General features: G+C 45.8%; 1 protein-coding gene across 1 annotated transcript in view; it reads left to right on the forward strand.

The window, feature by feature from the left end:
• xdh (xanthine dehydrogenase) overlaps window positions 1–19,517 on the forward strand; it is a 149,789-nt gene extending 130,272 nt beyond the window's left edge. The window contains exons 34-38 of the mRNA XM_072550825.1: window positions 549–663; window positions 4,001–4,066; window positions 5,500–5,688; window positions 12,367–12,534; window positions 18,969–19,517. Of these exons, the coding sequence (XP_072406926.1) occupies window positions 549–663; window positions 4,001–4,066; window positions 5,500–5,688; window positions 12,367–12,534; window positions 18,969–19,019 (589 nt within the window). The 3' untranslated portion in view covers window positions 19,020–19,517. The remainder of the gene's footprint in view (window positions 1–548; window positions 664–4,000; window positions 4,067–5,499; window positions 5,689–12,366; window positions 12,535–18,968) is intronic.
• The last annotated feature ends 414 nt before the right edge of the window (window positions 19,518–19,931 follow it).

The raw sequence follows: 19,931 nt of genomic DNA on the forward strand, positions 1-19,931 counted from the left end.
GGATGTAGGTTTGCTCGTTGAACTGGAAGATTAGTTTTCAGACATTTTGTCACCATACTAGGTAACATCTAGGTAACCTCTCCCTATAACTCAACCTCTGAAGTCCCGGCAATATCCTTGTAAATCTTTTCCTGCACCCTTTCAAGTTTCACAACATCCTTCCTCTAGTAGGGCCAAGCATCTTGCAGGTGTCACACACTGCTGCCATTCTGGTGAAGGGAGTGACTGCTGAAGACAGGGTATTGGCGATCAAGCAGACTGGCTTTGTCCTGGATAATGCTGAGCTTCTTGCAACAGCTGCACTCACCCAGGCAAGTGGGGAGTATTCCATCATCGTCCTGCCTTGTGCCTTGCAGACAATGGACAGGCGTTGGGGAGTGAGGAGGTGAATTACTCATCACAGAATTCCTACCTATGATCGATGGTGTGAGAAGGAAATTCTTAACAAAGCGCTCTTTCGGTTTTTGCTGAAATTTGCCACAAGTGGGAATGTAGCGAAGGGTTATAATTTGAGAAAGTATTGACCCGCGTTGCTATTCCTATTCCAGGACTCCTGATCTGAACTATGACTGGGATAAGAACGAAGGAAGGGCGTACAATTACTACAGTTATGGTGTGGCTTGCTCGGAGGTTGAAATTGACTGTCTCACTGGCGATCACAAGGTAAGCAGCCAACAACAACAACTTGCATCTACGTAGCATCCCTAATGCCCGTGATGTTTCACAGTGACAGAATCGAACAAAATATGACAGCAGGCCACTGAAAACGCCAGTCAAATAGGTGGGTTTCAAGGAGTTAAAGAAAATCCAAAGAGATTGTATAAGTATATTAAGGACAAAAGAGTAACTGGAGAGAGAATAGTGCCCCTTAAAGATCAACATGGCTGTCTATGTATGGAAACGAGAGGGATGGCTGAGATAGTAAATGAATATTTCTTGCCAGTATTTACAAAGGAAAAGGACACAGAAGCTAGAAAACTTGGGCAATAAATAGTGATGCTTTGAAAAGTATTACAGAAGAGGAGGTGCTGGAGGTTTTAAAACATGTAAAGGTAGATAAATTTCTAAGGCCTGATGAGTTGTTTCCCAGAACTCTGTGGGAAGCCGGGAAGTGATTGCTTGCCCTTTGCTGAGATATTTGTATCATCGATAGTCACAGGTGAGGAGCCGGAAAACTGGAGGGCGGCTAATGAGGTGTCATTACTTAATAAAGGCTGTCAGGAAAAGCCAGGGAACTATAGACTGCTGAGTCTTGTGTCAGTTGATGGAGAGAATTCTGAGACATTTGGAAAGGCAAGGACTGATTAGGAAGAGCCAACATGGCTTTGTGCATAGGAAATTGTGTCTCACTAACTTGATACTGAGTTTTTTGAAGAGGTGACAAAGAAGATTGATGAAGGCAGAGAGGTAGACATTCTCTATGTGGACTTCAGAAAAGCGATCAACAAGGTTCCACATGGTAGACTGGATAGTAAGGTTAGATTAGAATGGTGCTGGAAAAGCACAGCAGGTCAGGCAGCATCTGAGAAGCAGGAAAATCGACATTTTGGGCAAAAGCCCTTCATCAGGAATTCCTGATGATGCCTGACCTGCTGTGCTTTTCCAGCATCACTCTAATCTAGACCCTCATCTCTAGCATCTGCAGTCCTCACTTTTGCCTGGTCAGTAAGGTTAGATCACATGCGACCAAGGAGGAGCTAGCGAATTGCATACAAAATTCGCTTGAAGGAAGGAGACAGAGGGTGATGGTGGAGGGTTGCTTTTCAAACTGGAGGCCTGTGACCAGCAGTGTGCCACAAGGATCAGTGCTGGGTCCACTGTTTCTCTTCATTTATATAAATAATTTGGATGTGAATATAGGAGATGAAGTTAGAACATTTGTAGATGACACCAAAATAGGTGGTGTTTTGGGCAGTGAAGATTATATCAGAGTACAACAAGACCTTGATCAGGTCAATGAGCCAAGGAGTGACAGATGGAATTTGGTGTGGCATGGTGGCTCAGTGGTTAGCACTGCTGCCTCACAGTGCTAGGGTCCCAGGTTCGATTCCAGCTTTGGGTGACTGTTTGTCTGTGGAGAGTTTGCACATTCTCCCTGTGTCTGCATGGGTTTCCTCTGGATGTTCTGTTTTCCTCCCACAATCACAAAGATGTACAGGCCAGGTGAATTGGCCATGCTAAATTGTATTAAGTGCATTAGTCAGAGGGGGGTGGGTTACTCTTTGGAGGGTCGGTGTGGACTTGTGGAGCCAAAGGGCCTGTTTCCACACTGTAGGGAATCTAATCTAATTTTCGATAAATGTGAGGGGTTGCATTTTGGAAAGGCAAACCAGGCCAGGACTTATAAAATTAATGATAGGGCCCTGAGGAGAATTGCTGAACAAAGAGATCTATGGGTGCTGGTGCATAGTTTCTTCAAAGTGGAGTCACAGGTAGACAGGGTGGTGAACAAGGCATTTGGTATGGTTGCCTTCATTAGTCAGTACATTGAGTACAAGAATTAGAAAGTCATGAACATTGGTGAGGCCACTTCTGGAGTACTGCACACAATTCTGGTCATCCTTCTATTGAAAGGATGTTGTTAAACTTGAGAGAGTGCAGAAAAGATTTACAAGGATGTTACCAGGGTTGGAGGATTTGAGCTGAATAGGAGAGGCTGAATAGGTTGGGGCTGTTTTCCCTGGAGCGTCGGAGGCTGGGGGGTGACCTTATAGAGGTTTATAAAATCATGAGGGGCATGGAGAGGGTAAATAGTCAAAGTTTTTTCTCGGATGTGAGAGACCAAATCTACTGGGCATACATTTCGGGTGAGAGGGGAAAGATTTAAAAGAGACCTCTTTTGACACAAAGCGTGATGCCAAAGGAAGTGGCTGAGGCTAGTACAGTTACAACATTTAAAGGGTATCTGAAAAATACAGAGGATGGAAGGTGCCTGGAACACGTTGTCAGCAGAGGCAGGCACGGTAGATTCACTGAAGGTGCATCTGGACAGATGCATGAGTAGGTGGGAGCTGAGGGATACAGAGGCTTGGGAATTGGGCGATAGGTTTAGACAGTGGATTTCGGTCGGCTCATGCTTGGAGAGCTGAGGGCCTGTTCCTGGGCTGTAAATGTTCTTTGTTCTCTGTTCTTTGGATAGGTATATGAGTAGGAAGGGTTTAAAGGGATATGGGCCAAGTGCTGGCAGATGGGACAAGGTCAGATTGAGATGTCTCGTCGACGAATGTGAGTTCACAGAATTTTAGAAAACTCAGGAGTGTGGAAAACAGGAGAACGGCATGTTGAAGAAAGCGACAAAGGTGCGCATTTACGTAGCACCACCAGAAAAAACGCTCCATTGCTTTTCTTCAAAATAATACCATGAGATCTTTTACTTAAGAGAAAAGGGGGTTGGTGGTTGCACTTTAACAATTGATCTGAAAGAGTACCACCTCTGACAATGCTGCATTCCTTCAGTATGACACAGGAGCGTCTGCTGAGATACTGTGCTCTGTTCTCTGGGGCAGAACCTGCAATGTTCCTGACTCAGAGTTTCCTGCCCACTAAGCCTACGCTGACTTGATCATAGATGTTGTTAACATTGAAACAGCATAATTAAGTAACACACGTGACTGTTAATTGTGCCTGAAATGAACTTCAGACATATGCATATAACTCCACGCAGACACAGCCTGCTTACAGGCCAAAGAAACAAATGTGTGACTTTAAAATTTTTTTCACTTAAATGAACAGTTCTTTGGCTAGAGCAGGGAGCAGTGTAGGGGAAGGGGTCGTTCAGAGAGGGGCTCTGTGCTCCTCAAATTGGTTTGTTCCCAGAAGCAACATTTGTGAATATTGTGGCTGACTCCAGTTACTGTTCCTTCAGCCATGATTGAGATTGACCTCAGTCTGTTGTACATCTCTGTGCAAGTTCCTGTCAGACAGTGTGGGTCTCCCCATAAGGGCCCACGGATCAGTGTCACATATCGAAATCTTTATTGCTGTCTGTCTTTGATTTCAGAACCTGCGCACTGACATCGTCATGGACGTGGGGAATAGCCTGAACCCAGCTGTGGACATTGGTCAGGTGAGGCACTGTCACACAACTTGAGGAGTGTTATCCCCTGGGCACGGTGACAGGGGACAGTGGGTGGGGCAGAGAGAAAGAATACAGAGAAAGGATTGCCTTGCATTGCCAAAGCACCTTTCTTGAGCTCAGGATGTTCCAGATCACTTCACAGCCGATGAAGGACATTAGATTAGATTATTTACAGTGTGGAAACAGGCCCTTCGGCCCAACAGGTCCACACCGCCCCGCCGAAGCGCAACCCACCCATACCCCTACATCTACCCCTTACCTAACACTACGAGCAATTTAGCATGGCCAATTCACCTGGCCTGCACATCTTTGGACTGTGGGAGGAAACCGGAGCACCCGGAGGAAACCCACCCAGACACGGGGAGAACATGCAAACTCCACACAGTCAGTCGCCTGAGGCGGGAATTGAACCCGGGTCTCTGGCACTGTGAGGCAGCAGTGCTAACCACTGTGCCACTGTGCCGCCCAATTTGCCACATTCTGTGGTAAGGTAGGATCCGGAGAAGCCAATTTGCACAGCACAACCTCTCAAAGAAAGCAATGTGATAATGACCAGATAACAGTGTATCGGGAGGTAAGTATTCACTCAGGACCTGAATGGTGGCTCCCACTATTAATGGGGATGTGGTGGTCATGTCACTGGATTAGAAACCTAGAGGCCCAGTTTAATGTTGGCTGGACATAAATTCACAATCCCATCACAGGTGGGATTTACACTCAATTCAGTCCATAACTCTGGAATTGAGAACACATCTCCGCTGTTGATTGTGATTAAAACTCATCTGATTCTTTAGGGAGGCAAATCTGCTCCCCTTACCCAGTCTGGACTGCATCTGACAAGACTCATAACAATGTGGTTGATTCTTTACTGTTTCCTGAAAAAGGCCGATCAAGGCACTCTGTTCGAGGGCAATTAAGGCAAACAATTCTGGTTTTGCCCGCCAAACCCACGCCCCTAAAAGAGAATACAATATTCATCATAGAATCTAATGTACCATAGTGGAATCCTTATTGTGTGGGGGCAGGCTATTTAGCCCATCAAGTCCATACAGATAGTCTGAAGAGCATCCCAGCCAGACCCACTCTATCCCTGTAACACTGCATTTCCTATAGCTAACCCACCTAAACCTGCACATCACTGAGCACTCTGGACAACTTAGCATGGCCAATTCACCTAACCTGCACATCTTTGGATTGTGGGAGGGAACTGGAGCAAACCCACACAGACATGGGGAGAATGTGCAAGCTCCACACAGACAGTCACCTGAGGCTAGAATCGAACCCAGGTCTCTGGCACTGTGAGGCAGCAGTGCTAACCACTGAGCTGCTGTGCCACCCCAGATATTCTGAAAGATGGTTGGAAGGTGTCCGTGTTTATAGGGACACTGGCTTTGAATCTCTCTCTTTTCTGATTGGATGAGGTGGAAGGAGGCTTCATGCAGGGTCTCGGGTATTTTACCCTGGAGGAACTACGGTACTCACCAGAGGGTGTCCTGTACACCCGTGGACCAGGAGCATACAAGATTCCATCAGCTGGCGATATCCCAATGCAACTCAATGTATCTCTCCTCCGGGAATCTCCGAACAGAAAAGCCATCTACTCTTCCAAGGTATTTCCTGCTTTATTCCTGTTTAACCGGTAGAGAGAAGGGAGTACCTGCTCCCGTTAGTCTGTGTGTGAGCTGAAATGGATTGTTTCACTAAACTGAAGGCCATGACATCAGATCTCCCATAACAATGACAAGGCGCAGTCTCCAATCACCAGTACCACATCATGTGTTGGCTGCACCACTTCCCATACTTTCGTTGGCAGAGGACAACCCAGCTCTGATCTGAATACATCGCAAATGTGGGGAGGGCTTAGACAGCATGAGCAAAAGGGTTGTTTTGATAAGGTTTTATTTATCAATGAATGGAAGCATTTAAGGGCAGAGATGTGTAAATGAGGGAAGAAGCTGTGAAAAGCTGTGTGGCGGGAGCTTTTCTTGTGCATTGTGGAATCATTGGGACCCGTGCGAGAATCACAGTTGAGATCAAAAACACACTGATTGGTTGGAAAGTCAACTCTTTAGCTGAGATGATTTGGAGATGCCGGTGTTGGACTGGGATGGACAAAGTTAAAAATCACACAACACCAGGTTATAGTCCAACAGGTTTAATTGGAAGCACACTAGCTTTCGGAGCCATGCTCCTTCATCAGGTGATTGTGGAGGGCTCGATCGTAACACAGAATTTATAGCAAAAATTTGCCGTGTGATGTAACTAAAATTATACATTGAAGAATTGATTGTCTGTTAAGCCTTTCTGTTAGAATTGTCTGTTAGAATACAGTGATAGTTTCACTTCTTTCATGTGTAAATCACAAAACCTTTTTTTTAAAGTTGTATTCTCGGGTTAGCTGTTAACATTGGTGATAGCTAGACAATATGTTGAAGGTGTTAGCCCCCTGTGTTCTCTGTCTATGACCTGATGTTTAGATTGATTCTCATCTAAAAAGTGAGATAACAGAGTTTTACATAAATTCATGCAGTTTTTGAGCTCAGAGTTCTACATGAATGTATGTAGTTTTTGAGCAAAGTGCAATGTAACTCTGCAAGTACAAAAAAATTCACCACACAAAATATATGTGTGCATGTGGGTCTTTGTCTATCTGTCTGTGTGTGTGTCTGTCTGGGGTGGGGGTTGTGACTGTGAGAAAGTGTGTGTGTGTGTGTGTGTGTGTGTATATAGTGAGTGCAGAGTGTCTTAAGTCTGTGAGGAGGTGCATGTGTGAGTGTGGGAGTGTGTGTGTCTATAAGGGTGTGTGTGGGTGTCTGTATGTGCGTCTGTGTGTACCTGTGTCCATGTGTATGCGAGAGAGTGTGTGTGTAGTGCAATGGTGATCACCTGTAATGTGACATGAACCCAAGGTCCCGGTTGAGGCCCTTCCTTTGAGTACCGAACTTAGCTATCAGCCCCTGCTCAGCCACTGTCCTCGGTACCCATAGGAAGGGCCTCAACCGGGACCTTGGGTTCATGTCACATTACAGGTGATCACCATTGCACTACACACACACACACACACTCTCACATACACATGGACGCAGGTCCACACAGACGCCCACACAGACACCCACACACACCCTTATAGACACACACACTCCCACACTCACACATGCACCCCCTCACAGACTTAAGACACTCTGCACTCACCACACACACACACACACTTTCTCACACTCACAACCCCCACCCCAGACGGACACACACACACACACAAACAGACAAAGACCCACGTGCACACATATATTTTGTGGGGTGAATTTTTTTGTACTTGCAGAGTTACATTGCACTTTGCTCAAAAACTACATACATTCATGTACAACTCTGAGCTCAAAAACTGCATGAATTTATGTAAAACTCTGTTTTATCACTTTTTAGATTAGAATCAATCTAAACAACAGGTCATAGACAGAGAACACAGGGGGCTAACACCTTCAACATATTGTCTAGCTATCACCATTGTTAACAGCTAACCCAAGAATGCAACTTTTAAAAAAAGGTTTTGTGATTTACACATGAAAGAAGTGAAACTATCACTGTATTCTAACAGATGAAAGGCTTAACAGACAATCAATTTTTCAATGTATAATTTCAGTTACATCACACTGCAAATTTTTGTTATAAATTCTGTGTTACGATCGAGCCCTCCACTATCACCTGATGAAGGAGCATCGCTCCGAAAGCTAGTGTGCTTCCAATTAAGCCTGTTGGACTATAATGTGGTGTTGTGTGATTTTTAACTTTAGCTGAGACGTTGCCAGGGAGAAAGCAATGGAGGCACTGCAGGCTGCTAAAGCTCCTGGGTAATTCAAAAAAGGTGACAACGTGTTCCTTTTGTTGACAAGGAATGGGTAACTGTGTATGAATATACGTCATTTCTAGCAAGTGTACGTGAGCCAGGTTCTGAGCATGACTGGTGGTCTGAAATCGGTTGTCAGTGTAACACACTCGGGATTGTTCAGCATGTTCTGTTCAATTGTGGAAGTGCAATGATATGTTAATGAGATGGGAGGAGACTGACGTGGGGCAGAAACACCAACAGGGGCCAGTTAAACAAATGGCCTTATATGATATAGCTTCAGTGTCATAAAATCATCAGACCTTAGCTGGAGGATTATGTCCACTCCTGGGAATGACGTTTTTAGAAAAGATGTCAAGGAGTTTGAGGGTGCTTTTGAGATTTACTGGAATGGTACCAGAGGGGTAAAAACAGAAGGATATAAAACAATAGGAAGCAGAACAGGATACATAGTCCCTCCAATGCTCAGTTTTTCAATAGGATGATACATCAGAACATATGGCCACTCAGCCCGCTTCACCATTCAATAATACTTTCCCAGTCTATCCAATTTACATTGAGTCGTTTAGTGTTGAGTAGAGTGACTGCGTGAACATTCGCAGCTCTCTGCGGTAAACAATTTAAAGGACTCGCAGTCTTCAACTGAAGACAATTACTTGTCATCTTCGGAAACCATGACTGCAGACTCTCCAGCCAGATCACGTCACCCTTTCAAGTTTAACAACATCCTTCTGATAGCAGGGAGGCTAGAATTGAATGCAGTCAAGATTAGAGTAGTGCTGGAAAAGTACAGCAGGTCAGGCAGCATCTAAGGAGTAGGAAAATTGACGTTTTGTGCAAAAGCCCTTCATCAGGAATGAGGCTGGGAGACTCGGGAATGGAGAGATAAATGGGAGGGGGGATGTGGCTGGGGAAAGATAGCTGAGGGTGAAATAGGTGGATGGAGGTGTGGGTGAAGGTGATAGGTCGGAGAGGAGGGTGGAGCGGAGAGGTGGGAAGGAAGATGGACAGGTAGGACAGGTCCTGAGGATGATGTTGAGCTGGAAGGTGGGGGTAAGTTGGGGGGAGAGGAAATGAGGAAACTGGTGAAGTCTACATCGATGCCCTGGGGTTGAAGTGTTCAGAGGCGGAAGATGAGGCGTTCTTCCTCCAGGCATCGGGTGGTGAGGGAGTGCGGATGGAGGAGGCCCTGGATCTGCATGTCCTCAGCAGAGTGGGAGGGGGAAGATGAAATGTTCGGCCACAGGGCGGTGGGGTTGGTTGGTGCGGGTGTCCCAGAGGTATTCTCTGAAGCGCTCTGTGAGTAGGTGTCTGTCACCCCAATGTAGAGGAGACTGCATCAGGAGGAATGAATGCAGTAAATGACATGTGTGGAAGTGCAGGTGAAACTTGGATGGATTCTGGTTAAGGACAGGGCTGAAGAGTTTCAGGACAGAGGAGATGACCTGGGGTTGCAGTGAGCGAGCGACTCACTAAGATCCTTTTAGAGAGAGGAAGAGAACTTCTTCAAATAGGCATCCTTGGAAGAGATTCGTAGTAAGGTGAAAATTAATTAGGCGCAAGTGGGAACTGCTCCATCTGCAGTAGAATTGAACACAATACAGTAAAAACCCCCATATCCACAGATTCGGTTTCAGTTATCCACGGTTTACTGCGACCTGAAAATATTGCATGGAACATTCCAGAAATAATTCCAGGCGGCTGCTGGAGAAGTAAATCTCCCATTTAAATGATAGGTTTCACTACTATCCACAGTTATGGGCATCCGCGGTAGGTCTTGGAACATATTGCCCACAGATACAGAGGTAACCTGTATTCCTTAAGTGGCCTAACCAGTGTTCTGCACAGCCACAATGTGACCTCCCAACTCCTATACTCAAAGCACTGGCCAATTAAGGCCAGCAAATCGAATTCCTTCATAGTGAGTTTTGAGAAGAATTGTTGCTCAGGTTGGGGTTCTGGATTTAGGTTTGCTCGCTGAGCTGGAAGGGTCATTTCCAGATGTTTCGTCACCCTACTAGATAACATCTGCAGTGGGCCTCAGACGAAGCACTGTGCATAATTCCTGCTTTCTATTTATATGTTTGGGTTTCTTTGGGTTCGTATTGTCATTTCCTGTGGTGATGTCATTTCCCTTCTTTCCCCCCCTCAGGGGGTAGTAGATGGGGTCTAACTCGATATGTTTGTTCTGGTTGGAATGCCATGCTTCTAGGAATTCTCGTGTATGTCTCTGTTTGGCTTATCCTAAGATGGATGTTTTGTCCTAGTCGAAGTGATGTCCTTCCTTGTCTGCTTGTAAGGATACTAGTGAGAGAGGGTCATGTCGTTTTGTGATTAGTTGATGTTCATGTATGCTGATGGCTAGTTTTCTGCCTGTTTGTCCAATGTAGTGTTTGTTACATTTCTTGCACGGTATTTTGTAAATGACATTAAAGACTACATTGAAAAAGTGAACGCACTACTTATAGATACCAGCAAGTGGCTATATACCCAACCCCACAGCTAGAGAACCGAATCACAGCCCTACTCAAAAAACTTCAGAAATCTGGAGAAATAAATAAGACAGATTTCCAAAAAATGAAACCAGATGGATCCAACACACCACACTTCTATGGATTACCCAAAATTCACAAACCAGGAGCCCCCCCACCCCCCCACCTCAGACCCATAGTCTCACTACCTGGAACACCAACTTGCAGATTAGTCGAGGAACAACACCAAAGACTAAAATACTTAGTAGAATACTCACGCCACTCCATCCACTCCACCCAAGAATTCCCTGAAGACCATCAAAGACACTAAATAGAAGAGGATGAAATAATGGTCTCCTTTGATGTAACAGCCCTGTTTACATCAATCAACATTAACCTGGCCAAAGAAACACTGACTACATTATTAGAAGACCCAAAGACACATTCATCAAACACCACTAACTTCATCAGCAAGGACAGTATCGTCAAACTACTGGACCTATGCTTTATCACACACTTCACCTTCAACAACAAAACCTTCAGAGGAACTAACTGAACACCCATGGAATCTCCGATATCAGGGTTATTAGCAACAGCAGTAATGCAGAGATTCGAACAAACAGCTCTGCCAACCATCCAACCCAAACTTTGGGTCCACTACGTGGATGACACCTTTGTCATCGCTAAACGAAACAAATTAAAGGAAACCTTCAAAGCCATCAACAATACTCTTACTGGCATAAAATTCACTAAAGAGGAGGAAAACAACAACAAACTGCCATTCCTAGATGTCACAGTCGAGCGAACAGCCAATGGGGAACTTCAAACCAATGTCTACAGGAAAACAACACATACAGACCAAATACTGAACTACAGAAGCAATCATCCCAACATCCACAAACGAAGCTGCATCAGAACATCATTTTAATGAGCCAACACACACTGCAGCACAGCGGAACTACGCAGAGCAGAGAAAAATCACCTATACCGTGTATTGAAAAAGAATTGTTACCCAATGAACCCAGTCCGCCGATTTCTCAGCAACAAACTCAAAGCAGACAAAACACGTCCAGAAACCCTAGCCACTCTTCCCTACATCAAAGACATATCACAAATGACTGCCAGACTACTCAAACCCCTTGGCATCATGGTAGCCCACAAACCCACCAACACACTAAAACCGCAGCTAATGAATTTGGAAGACCCTATACAGACAATGAGCAAAACTAGTGTCATTTACAAAATACCTTGCAAGAACTGTAACAAACACTACATTGGACAAACAGGCAGAAAACTAGCCACCAGGATACATGAACACCAACTAGCCACAAAACGACATGACCCTCTCTCACTAGTATCCTCACATACAGATAAGGAAGAATACCACTTCAACTGGGACAACACATCCATCTTAGGATGAGCCAAACAGAGACACACACGAGAATTCCTAGAAGCATGGCATTCCAACCGGAACTCTATCAACAAACATATCAAGTTAGACCTCATCTACCACCCCCTGAAAAAAAACAGGAAATGACATCACCACAGGCAATGACAATATCGACCCAAAGAAACTTAAACATATAAATAGAAAGCAGGGATTATATTCATTGCTTCACCTGAGGCCCATCGAAGATGTTACCTAGTAGGGTGACGAAACGTCTTGAAGTGACCCTTCCAGCTCAGCGAGCAAACCTACATCCAGAACCCCTTCATCACTATCCTATCTACCTGCAACTCAACTTTTAAGGAACCGTGAACCTACAACCCAAGGTCTGTTTGTTTGGCAACACTCCATAATATTGTGACTGAATTAAAAGAAAAAGCATTTTAAATGGAATACAAACATTGGTATCACTGCAGGTAACTGGATCCTTGGTGGAGGGCTTAAACAATGTCCATTTATTCACTGGGTTAGTGTAAGTGTTGAATTTGAGCCCATGCTGTGATATATAAACATTGTCCATTCATCCTAGGCTGTTGGAGAGCCCCCTTTATTCCTAGCTGCCTCCATTTTCTTTGCAATCAAAGATGCCATCGTTGCAGCGAGAGCAACCTCTGGGAAGACAGGTCCCCTTCGCCTCAACAGCCCAGCAACACCAGAAAGGATACGGAACGCCTGCATTGACAACCTGACAGAGATGGTATGTAGGCCTTCCCTTAGTGTCAGAGTTAAAGCGAACATCACCACCAGCTCAGATGAGTTAGTGCTTCATCAAGGTCAATTTCAAGACCCCACACAGTCTGGAGCAAGATCAGACACAGGGCAAAGCCCTTACTTAATACTGAACCACACACATTACCCCCAGTAAATACTGCACCATTCTCGTTACCCCTGTAATTACTGCACCACACTCGTTACCCCCAGTAATTACTGCACCACACTCATTGCCCCCTGTAATTACTGCACCACACTCATTACCCCCAGTAAATACTGCACCACACTCGTTACTCCCAGTAATTACTGAACCACACATGTTATCCCAGTAAATACTGCACCACACTCATTACACCTGTAATTACTGCACCACACTCAGTACCCCCTATAAATACTGCACCACACTCATTACCCCAGTAATTACTGAACCACACATGTTACCCCTGTAAATACTGAACCACACTCATTACCCCAGTAAATACTGCACCACACTCATCACCTCAGTAAATACGGAAGCACATTCATTACCCCAGTAAATAATGCACCACACTCATTATTCCTGTAATTACTGATCCACACTCATTACCCCAGTAAATACTGCACCACCCTTATCACCCCAATAAATACTGCACTACACTCGTTACCCCTGTATATACAGCACCACACCCATCCCCCCGTAAATACTGAAGCACATACATTACCCCCAGTAAATACTGCACCACACTCATTACCCCAGTAAATACTGCACCACACTCATTACCCCTATAAATACTGAAGCACATGCATTACCCCATTAAATAATGCACCACACTCATTAACCCCAGTAAATACCGCACCACACTCATTACCCCTGTAATTACTGCACCATACTCATTGCCCCAGTAAATACTGCACCATACTCAATGCCCCAGTAATTACTGAACCACACTCAATGCCCAGTATATACTGAATCACACTTATTGCACTAGTAAATAATGAACCACACTCATTACCCCAGTAAAAACTGCATCACACTCATTACCCCAGTAAAAACTGCACCACACTCATTACCCCAGTAAAAACTGCACCACACTCATTATCCCAATAAATACTGGACCACCCTCATCACCACAGTAAAAACTGCACCACACTCATTACCCCAATAAATACTGGACCACCCTCATCACCCCAGTAATTATGGCACCACATTCATTACCCAGTAAATACTGATCCTCACTCACTACCCCTGTAAATACTGCACCACACTCATTACCCAGTAAATATGGAACCACACTCATTACCCCAGTAAATACTGGACCACACTCATTACCCCAGTAAATACTGGACCACACTCATTGCCCCAGTAAATACTGGACCACACTCATTGCCCCAGTAAATACTGGACCACACTCATCGCCCCAGTAAATATGGAACCACACTCTTTACACTTGTAATTATTGATCCACACTCATTACCCCTGTAATGACTGCACCACATTCATTCCCTCAGTAAATACTGCACCCCACTCATTACCCTGTAATTACTGATCCACACTCATTATCCTTGTAATTACTGATCCACACTCATTACCCCAGTATATACTGCACCACACTCATCACCCCTGTAAATACTGCACCACCCTTATCACCCCAATAAATACTGCACTACACTCGTTACCCCTGTATATACAGCACCACACCCATCCCCCCGTAAATACTGAAGCACATACATTACCCCCAGTAAATACTGCACCACACTCATTACCCCAGTAAATACTGCACCACACTCATTACCCCTATAAATACTGAAGCACATGCATTACCCCATTAAATAATGCACCACACTCATTAACCCCAGTAAATACCGCTCCACACTCATTACCCCTGTAATTACTGCACCATACTCATTGCCCCAGTAAATACTGCACCATACTCAATGCCCCAGTAGTTACTGAACCACACTCAAAGCCCAGTATATACTGAATCACACTTATTGCACTAGTAAATAATGAACCACACTCATTACCCCTGTAATTACTGATCCACACTCATTACCCCAGTAAATACTGAATCACACTCATTACCCCAGTAAAAACTGCACCATACTCATTACCTTAGTAAAAACTGCACCACACTCATTACCCCAGTAAATACTGGACCACACTCATCACCCCTGTAAATACTGCACCACACTCATTACCCCAATAAATACTGGACCACCCTCAGCACCCCAGTAATTACGGCACCACATTCATTACCCCAGTAAATACTGATCCTCACTCACTACCCCTGTAAATACTGCACCACACTCATTATCCCAGTAAATACTGGACCACACTCATCACCTCAGTAAATACTGAAGCACATTCATTACCCCAGTAAATAATGCACCACACTCATTATTCCTGTAATTACTGCACCACACTCATTACCTCAGTAAATACCAATCCACACTCATTACCTCAGTAAATACCGATCCACACTCATTACCCCTGTAAATACTGCACCAACTCATTACCCCAGTAAATACTGCACCACCCTTATCACCCCAATAAATACTGCACTACACACGTTACCCCTGTATATACAGCACCACACTCATCCCCCCGTAAATACTGAAGCACATGCATTACCCCCAGTAAATACTGCACCACATTCATTACCCCTGTAAATACTGCACCACATTCATTACCCCTGTAAATACCGATCCACACTCATTACCCCAGTAAATACTGCACCACACTCATTACCCCAGTAAATACTGCACCACACTCATTACCCCTATAAATACTGAAGCACATGCATTACCCCATTAAATAATGCACCACACTCATTAACCCCAGTAAATACCGCTCCACACTCATTACCCCTGTAATTACTGCACCATACTCATTGCCCCAGTAAATACTGCACCATACTCAATGCCCCAGTAGTTACTGAACCACACTCAAAGCCCAGTATATACTGAATCACACTTATTGCACTAGTAAATAATGAACCACACTCATTACCCCTGTAATTACTGATCCACACTCATTACCCCAGTAAATACTGAATCACACTCATTACCCCAGTAAAAACTGCACCATACTCATTACCTTAGTAAAAACTGCACCACACTCATTACCCCAGTAAATACTGGACCACACTCATCACCCCTGTAAATACTGCACCACACTCATTACCCCAGTAAATACTGCACCACACTCATTACCCCAGTAAAAACTGCACCACACTCATTACCCCTGTAATTATTGATCCACACTCACTACCCCTGTAATGACTGAACCACATTCATTCCCCCAGTAAATATTGCACCACACTCATTGCCCCAGCAATTACTGATCCACATTCATTACCCCAGTAATTACTGATCCACATTCATTAACCCCTGTAAATACTTCACCACACTCATTACCCCAGTAAATACTGCACCCCATTCATTACTCCAGTAATTACAGTTCCACACTCATTACCCCAGTAAATACTGTACCAATTCATTACCTCAGTAAATAATGCACAACAATCATTACCCCAGTAAAAACTGCACCACACTCATTACCCCAGTAAATACTGTACCAATTCATTACCCCAGTAAATAATGCACCACAATCATTACCCCAGTAGAAACTGCACCACACTCATTACCCCAGTAAATACTGCACCAACTCATTACCCCAGTAAATACTGAACCACATTCATTACCCCTGTAAATACCGCACCACACTCATTAGCCCTGTAATTACTGAACCACTCTCATTGCCCCAGTAATTAATGAACCACACTCGTTACCCCAGTAATTAATGAACCACACTCGTTACCCCAGTAAAAACTGCACCACACTCATTAACCCAGTAAAAATGACACCACACTCATCGCCCCCAGTAAATACTGGACCACCCTCATTACCCCCTGTAAATACTGCACCCCACACACTACCCCTGCAAATACTGCACCACACTCATTACCCCTGCAAATACTGCATCACAGGTAGCTGTGTCCAAGAACTCCCCACCTACGTTCAGGACACCACCCACGCCCTCCACCTCCTCCATGATTTTCACTTCCCCGGTCCCCAACGCCTTATCTTCACCATGGACATCCAATCCCTGTACACTTCCATCCCCCATCACGAAGGACTTAGAGCCCTCCGCTTCTTCCTTTCCCGCCGTACCAACCAGTACCCTTCCACCGACACCCTCCTTCGACTGACTGAACTGGTCCTCACTCTGAACAACTTCTCTTTCCAATCCTCCCACTTCCTCCAAACCAAAGGAGTAGCCATGGGCACCCACATGGGCCCCAGCTATGCCTGCCTCTTCGTAGGATATGTGGAACAGTCCATCTTCTGCAGCTACACTGGCACCACCCCCCACCTTTTCCCCCGCTACATCGATGACTGTATCGGCGCTGCCTCGTGCTCCCACGAGGAGGTTGAACAGTTCATCCCACTTTACCAACACCTTCTACCCTGACCTTAAATTCACCTGGACCGTCTCAGACTCCTCCATCCCCTTCCTAGACCTTTCCATTTCTATCTCGGATGACCAAATCGACACGGAATTTACTATAAATCGACCGACTCCCACAGCTACCTAGATTACACCTCCTCCCACCCTGCCCCCTGTAAAAACACCATTCCATATTCCCAATTCCTTCGCCTCCACCGCATCTGCTCCCAGGAGGACCAGTTCCAATACCGTACCACCCAGATGGCCTCCTTCTTCAAGGACCGCAATTTCCCCCCAGATGTAGTCGATGATGCCCTCCACCGCATCTCTTCCACTTCCCGCTCCTCCACCCTTGAGCCCCGCCCCTCCAACCACCACCAGGACAGAACCCCACTGGTCCTCACCTACCACCCCACCAACCTCCATGTCCAGCGTATCATCCGCCGTCATTTCCGCCACCTCCAAACAGACCCCACCACCAGGGATGTATTTCCCTCCCCTCCCCTATCAGCGTTCCGAAAAGACGACTCCCTCCGTGACTCCCTCGTCAGGTCCACATCCCCCACCAACCCAACCTCCACTCCCGGCACCTTCCCCTGCAACCGCAAGAAATGCAAAACTTGCGCCCATACCTCCCCCCTTACTTCCCTCCAAGGCCCCAAGAGACACTTCCATATCCGCCACAAATTCACCTGCACCTCCACACACAACATCTATTGCATCCGCTGCACCCGATGTGGCCTCCTCTATATTGGGGAGACAGGCCGCCTACTTGCGGAACGTTTCAGAGAACACCTCTGGGACATCCGGACCAACCAACCCAACCACCCCGTGGCTCAACACTTCAACTCCCCCTCCCACTTCACCAAGGACATGCAGGTCCTTGGACTCCTCCATCACCATAGCAACACGACGGTTGGAGGAAGAGCACCTCATCTTCCGCCTGGGAACCCTCCAACCACAAGGGATGAACTCAGATTTCTCCAGTTTCCTCATTTCCCCTCCCCCACCTTGTCTCAGTCAAATCCCTCGAACTCAGCACCGCCTTCCTAACCTGCAATCTTCTTCCTGACCTCTCCGTCCCCACCCGACTCTGGCCTATCACCCTCACCTTGACCTCCCTCCACCTATCGCATTCCCAATGCCCCTACCCCAAGTTCCTCCTCCCTACCTTTTATCTTAGCCTGCTGGACACACTTTCCTCATTCCTGAAAAAGAGCTTGAATGCTGTCTGACCTGCTTCGCTTTTCCAGCAACACATTTTCAGCTCTGATCTCCAGCATCTGCAGTCCTCATTTTCTCCTCGAAGATTCCCCAGGGAACCCCTGTAAATAGTGACACACTCCCCGGGATCCCCCTGTAAATACTGACACACTTCCCGTGCCCCCCCTGTAAATATTGACTCACCCCCACACATACTGTAAATACTGACACACTCCCCGGGACCCCCCTGTAAATACTGACACCCTCCCCGGGAAACCCCTATAAATACTGACACACTCCCCAGGGACCCCCCAGTAAATACTGACACACTTCCCAGGGACCTCCCAGTAAAGACTGACACACTCCCCAGGGACCCCTGTAAATATTGACACACTCCCCCCCAGGGACCCCCCAGTAAATACTGACACACTCCCCAGGGACCCCTGTACATATTGACACACTCCCCCCCAGGGACCCCCCAGTAAATACTGACACACTCCCCAGGGACCCCTGTAAATATTGACACACTCCCCCCCAGGGACCCCCCAGTAAATACTGACACACTCCCCGGGATCCCCCTGTAAATATTGACACAGTCCCACACACATGCACATTAGTGACACATTCCTGGGGACATCCTGTTAATTATGACACATTCCTGAAATCCTAGTCTGATGTTTCTCAGTTGCATCTGAATAAGCCTGTGACTGTAATTACCACAGTTAAAGATCAAGTTTTCTCTCTTTATATCTTAATCAGAGGAAATTCTGTTTTCCTTTCTTTTCTAGTGTCCTCCTGCAGATCCAGGGACCTTTACACCTTGGAATATTGAAGTGTAATTGTACCCCATCAGACAATTTTCTGTTTCATGAAAGCCCCTCAGTGGAATATAACATGGTAGGGTCTACCCCACTCCTGTGGCACCGACCCCTACCCTGTCTAGCCCTACTCCATCTTTTAGAAAATGACTCTACATTGCAATCAAATTTGACCAGCTGGTGGCCATTCAGTGGATAATTTTACACATTACACACAGATGACAGTTCATTCAATATTTAAGTCAAATGATTGATCTGAAAATTAACCCAACTACTGCCTGGAAAAGCAAAATGGTAATTATTTTTTCAACTAATAAACTGAATGACTTGCAACATGACAAACGTGGGCTGGCAGAATGAGCACTGGACTAGTGGTGCTGGAAGAGCACAGCAGTCCAGGCAGCATCCGAGGAGCAGCTAAATCGATGTTTCGGGCAAAAGCCCTTCATCAGGAATAAAGGCAGAGAGCCTGAAGGATGGAGAGATGAGCTAGAGGAGGGTGGGAGTGGGGAGAAAGTAGCATAGAGTACAATAGGTGAGTGGGGAGGGGATGAAGGTGATAGGTCAGGTAGGAGGGTGGCGTGGATAGGTGGAAAAGGAGATAGGCAGGTAGGACAAGTCATGGGGACAGTGCAGAGCTGGAAGTTTAGAACTAGAGTGAGGTGGGGGAAGGGGAAATGAGGAAACTGTTGAAGTCCACATTGATGCCCTGGGGTTGAAGTGTTCCGAGGCGGAAGATGAGGCGTTCTTCAAGTGGCCGATGCAGTTTAATGCTAAGCCTTGTGCATTTAGCAGAAGGAATAGGGACAGGCAAAGTAGACGTAATGACACAATCTGCAAAGCAGAGTGACCTGGTGGGAATGATCGTCAGTCTTTGAAGCAAACAGAGCACCCTCGGAGAGTGGTTAGCAAGGTGTTTGGGATTTTGGGATT

The sequence above is a fragment of the Chiloscyllium punctatum genome, chromosome 3 (genome assembly GCF_047496795.1).
Source record: "Chiloscyllium punctatum isolate Juve2018m chromosome 3, sChiPun1.3, whole genome shotgun sequence".
NCBI lineage: Eukaryota > Metazoa > Chordata > Chondrichthyes > Orectolobiformes > Hemiscylliidae > Chiloscyllium > Chiloscyllium punctatum.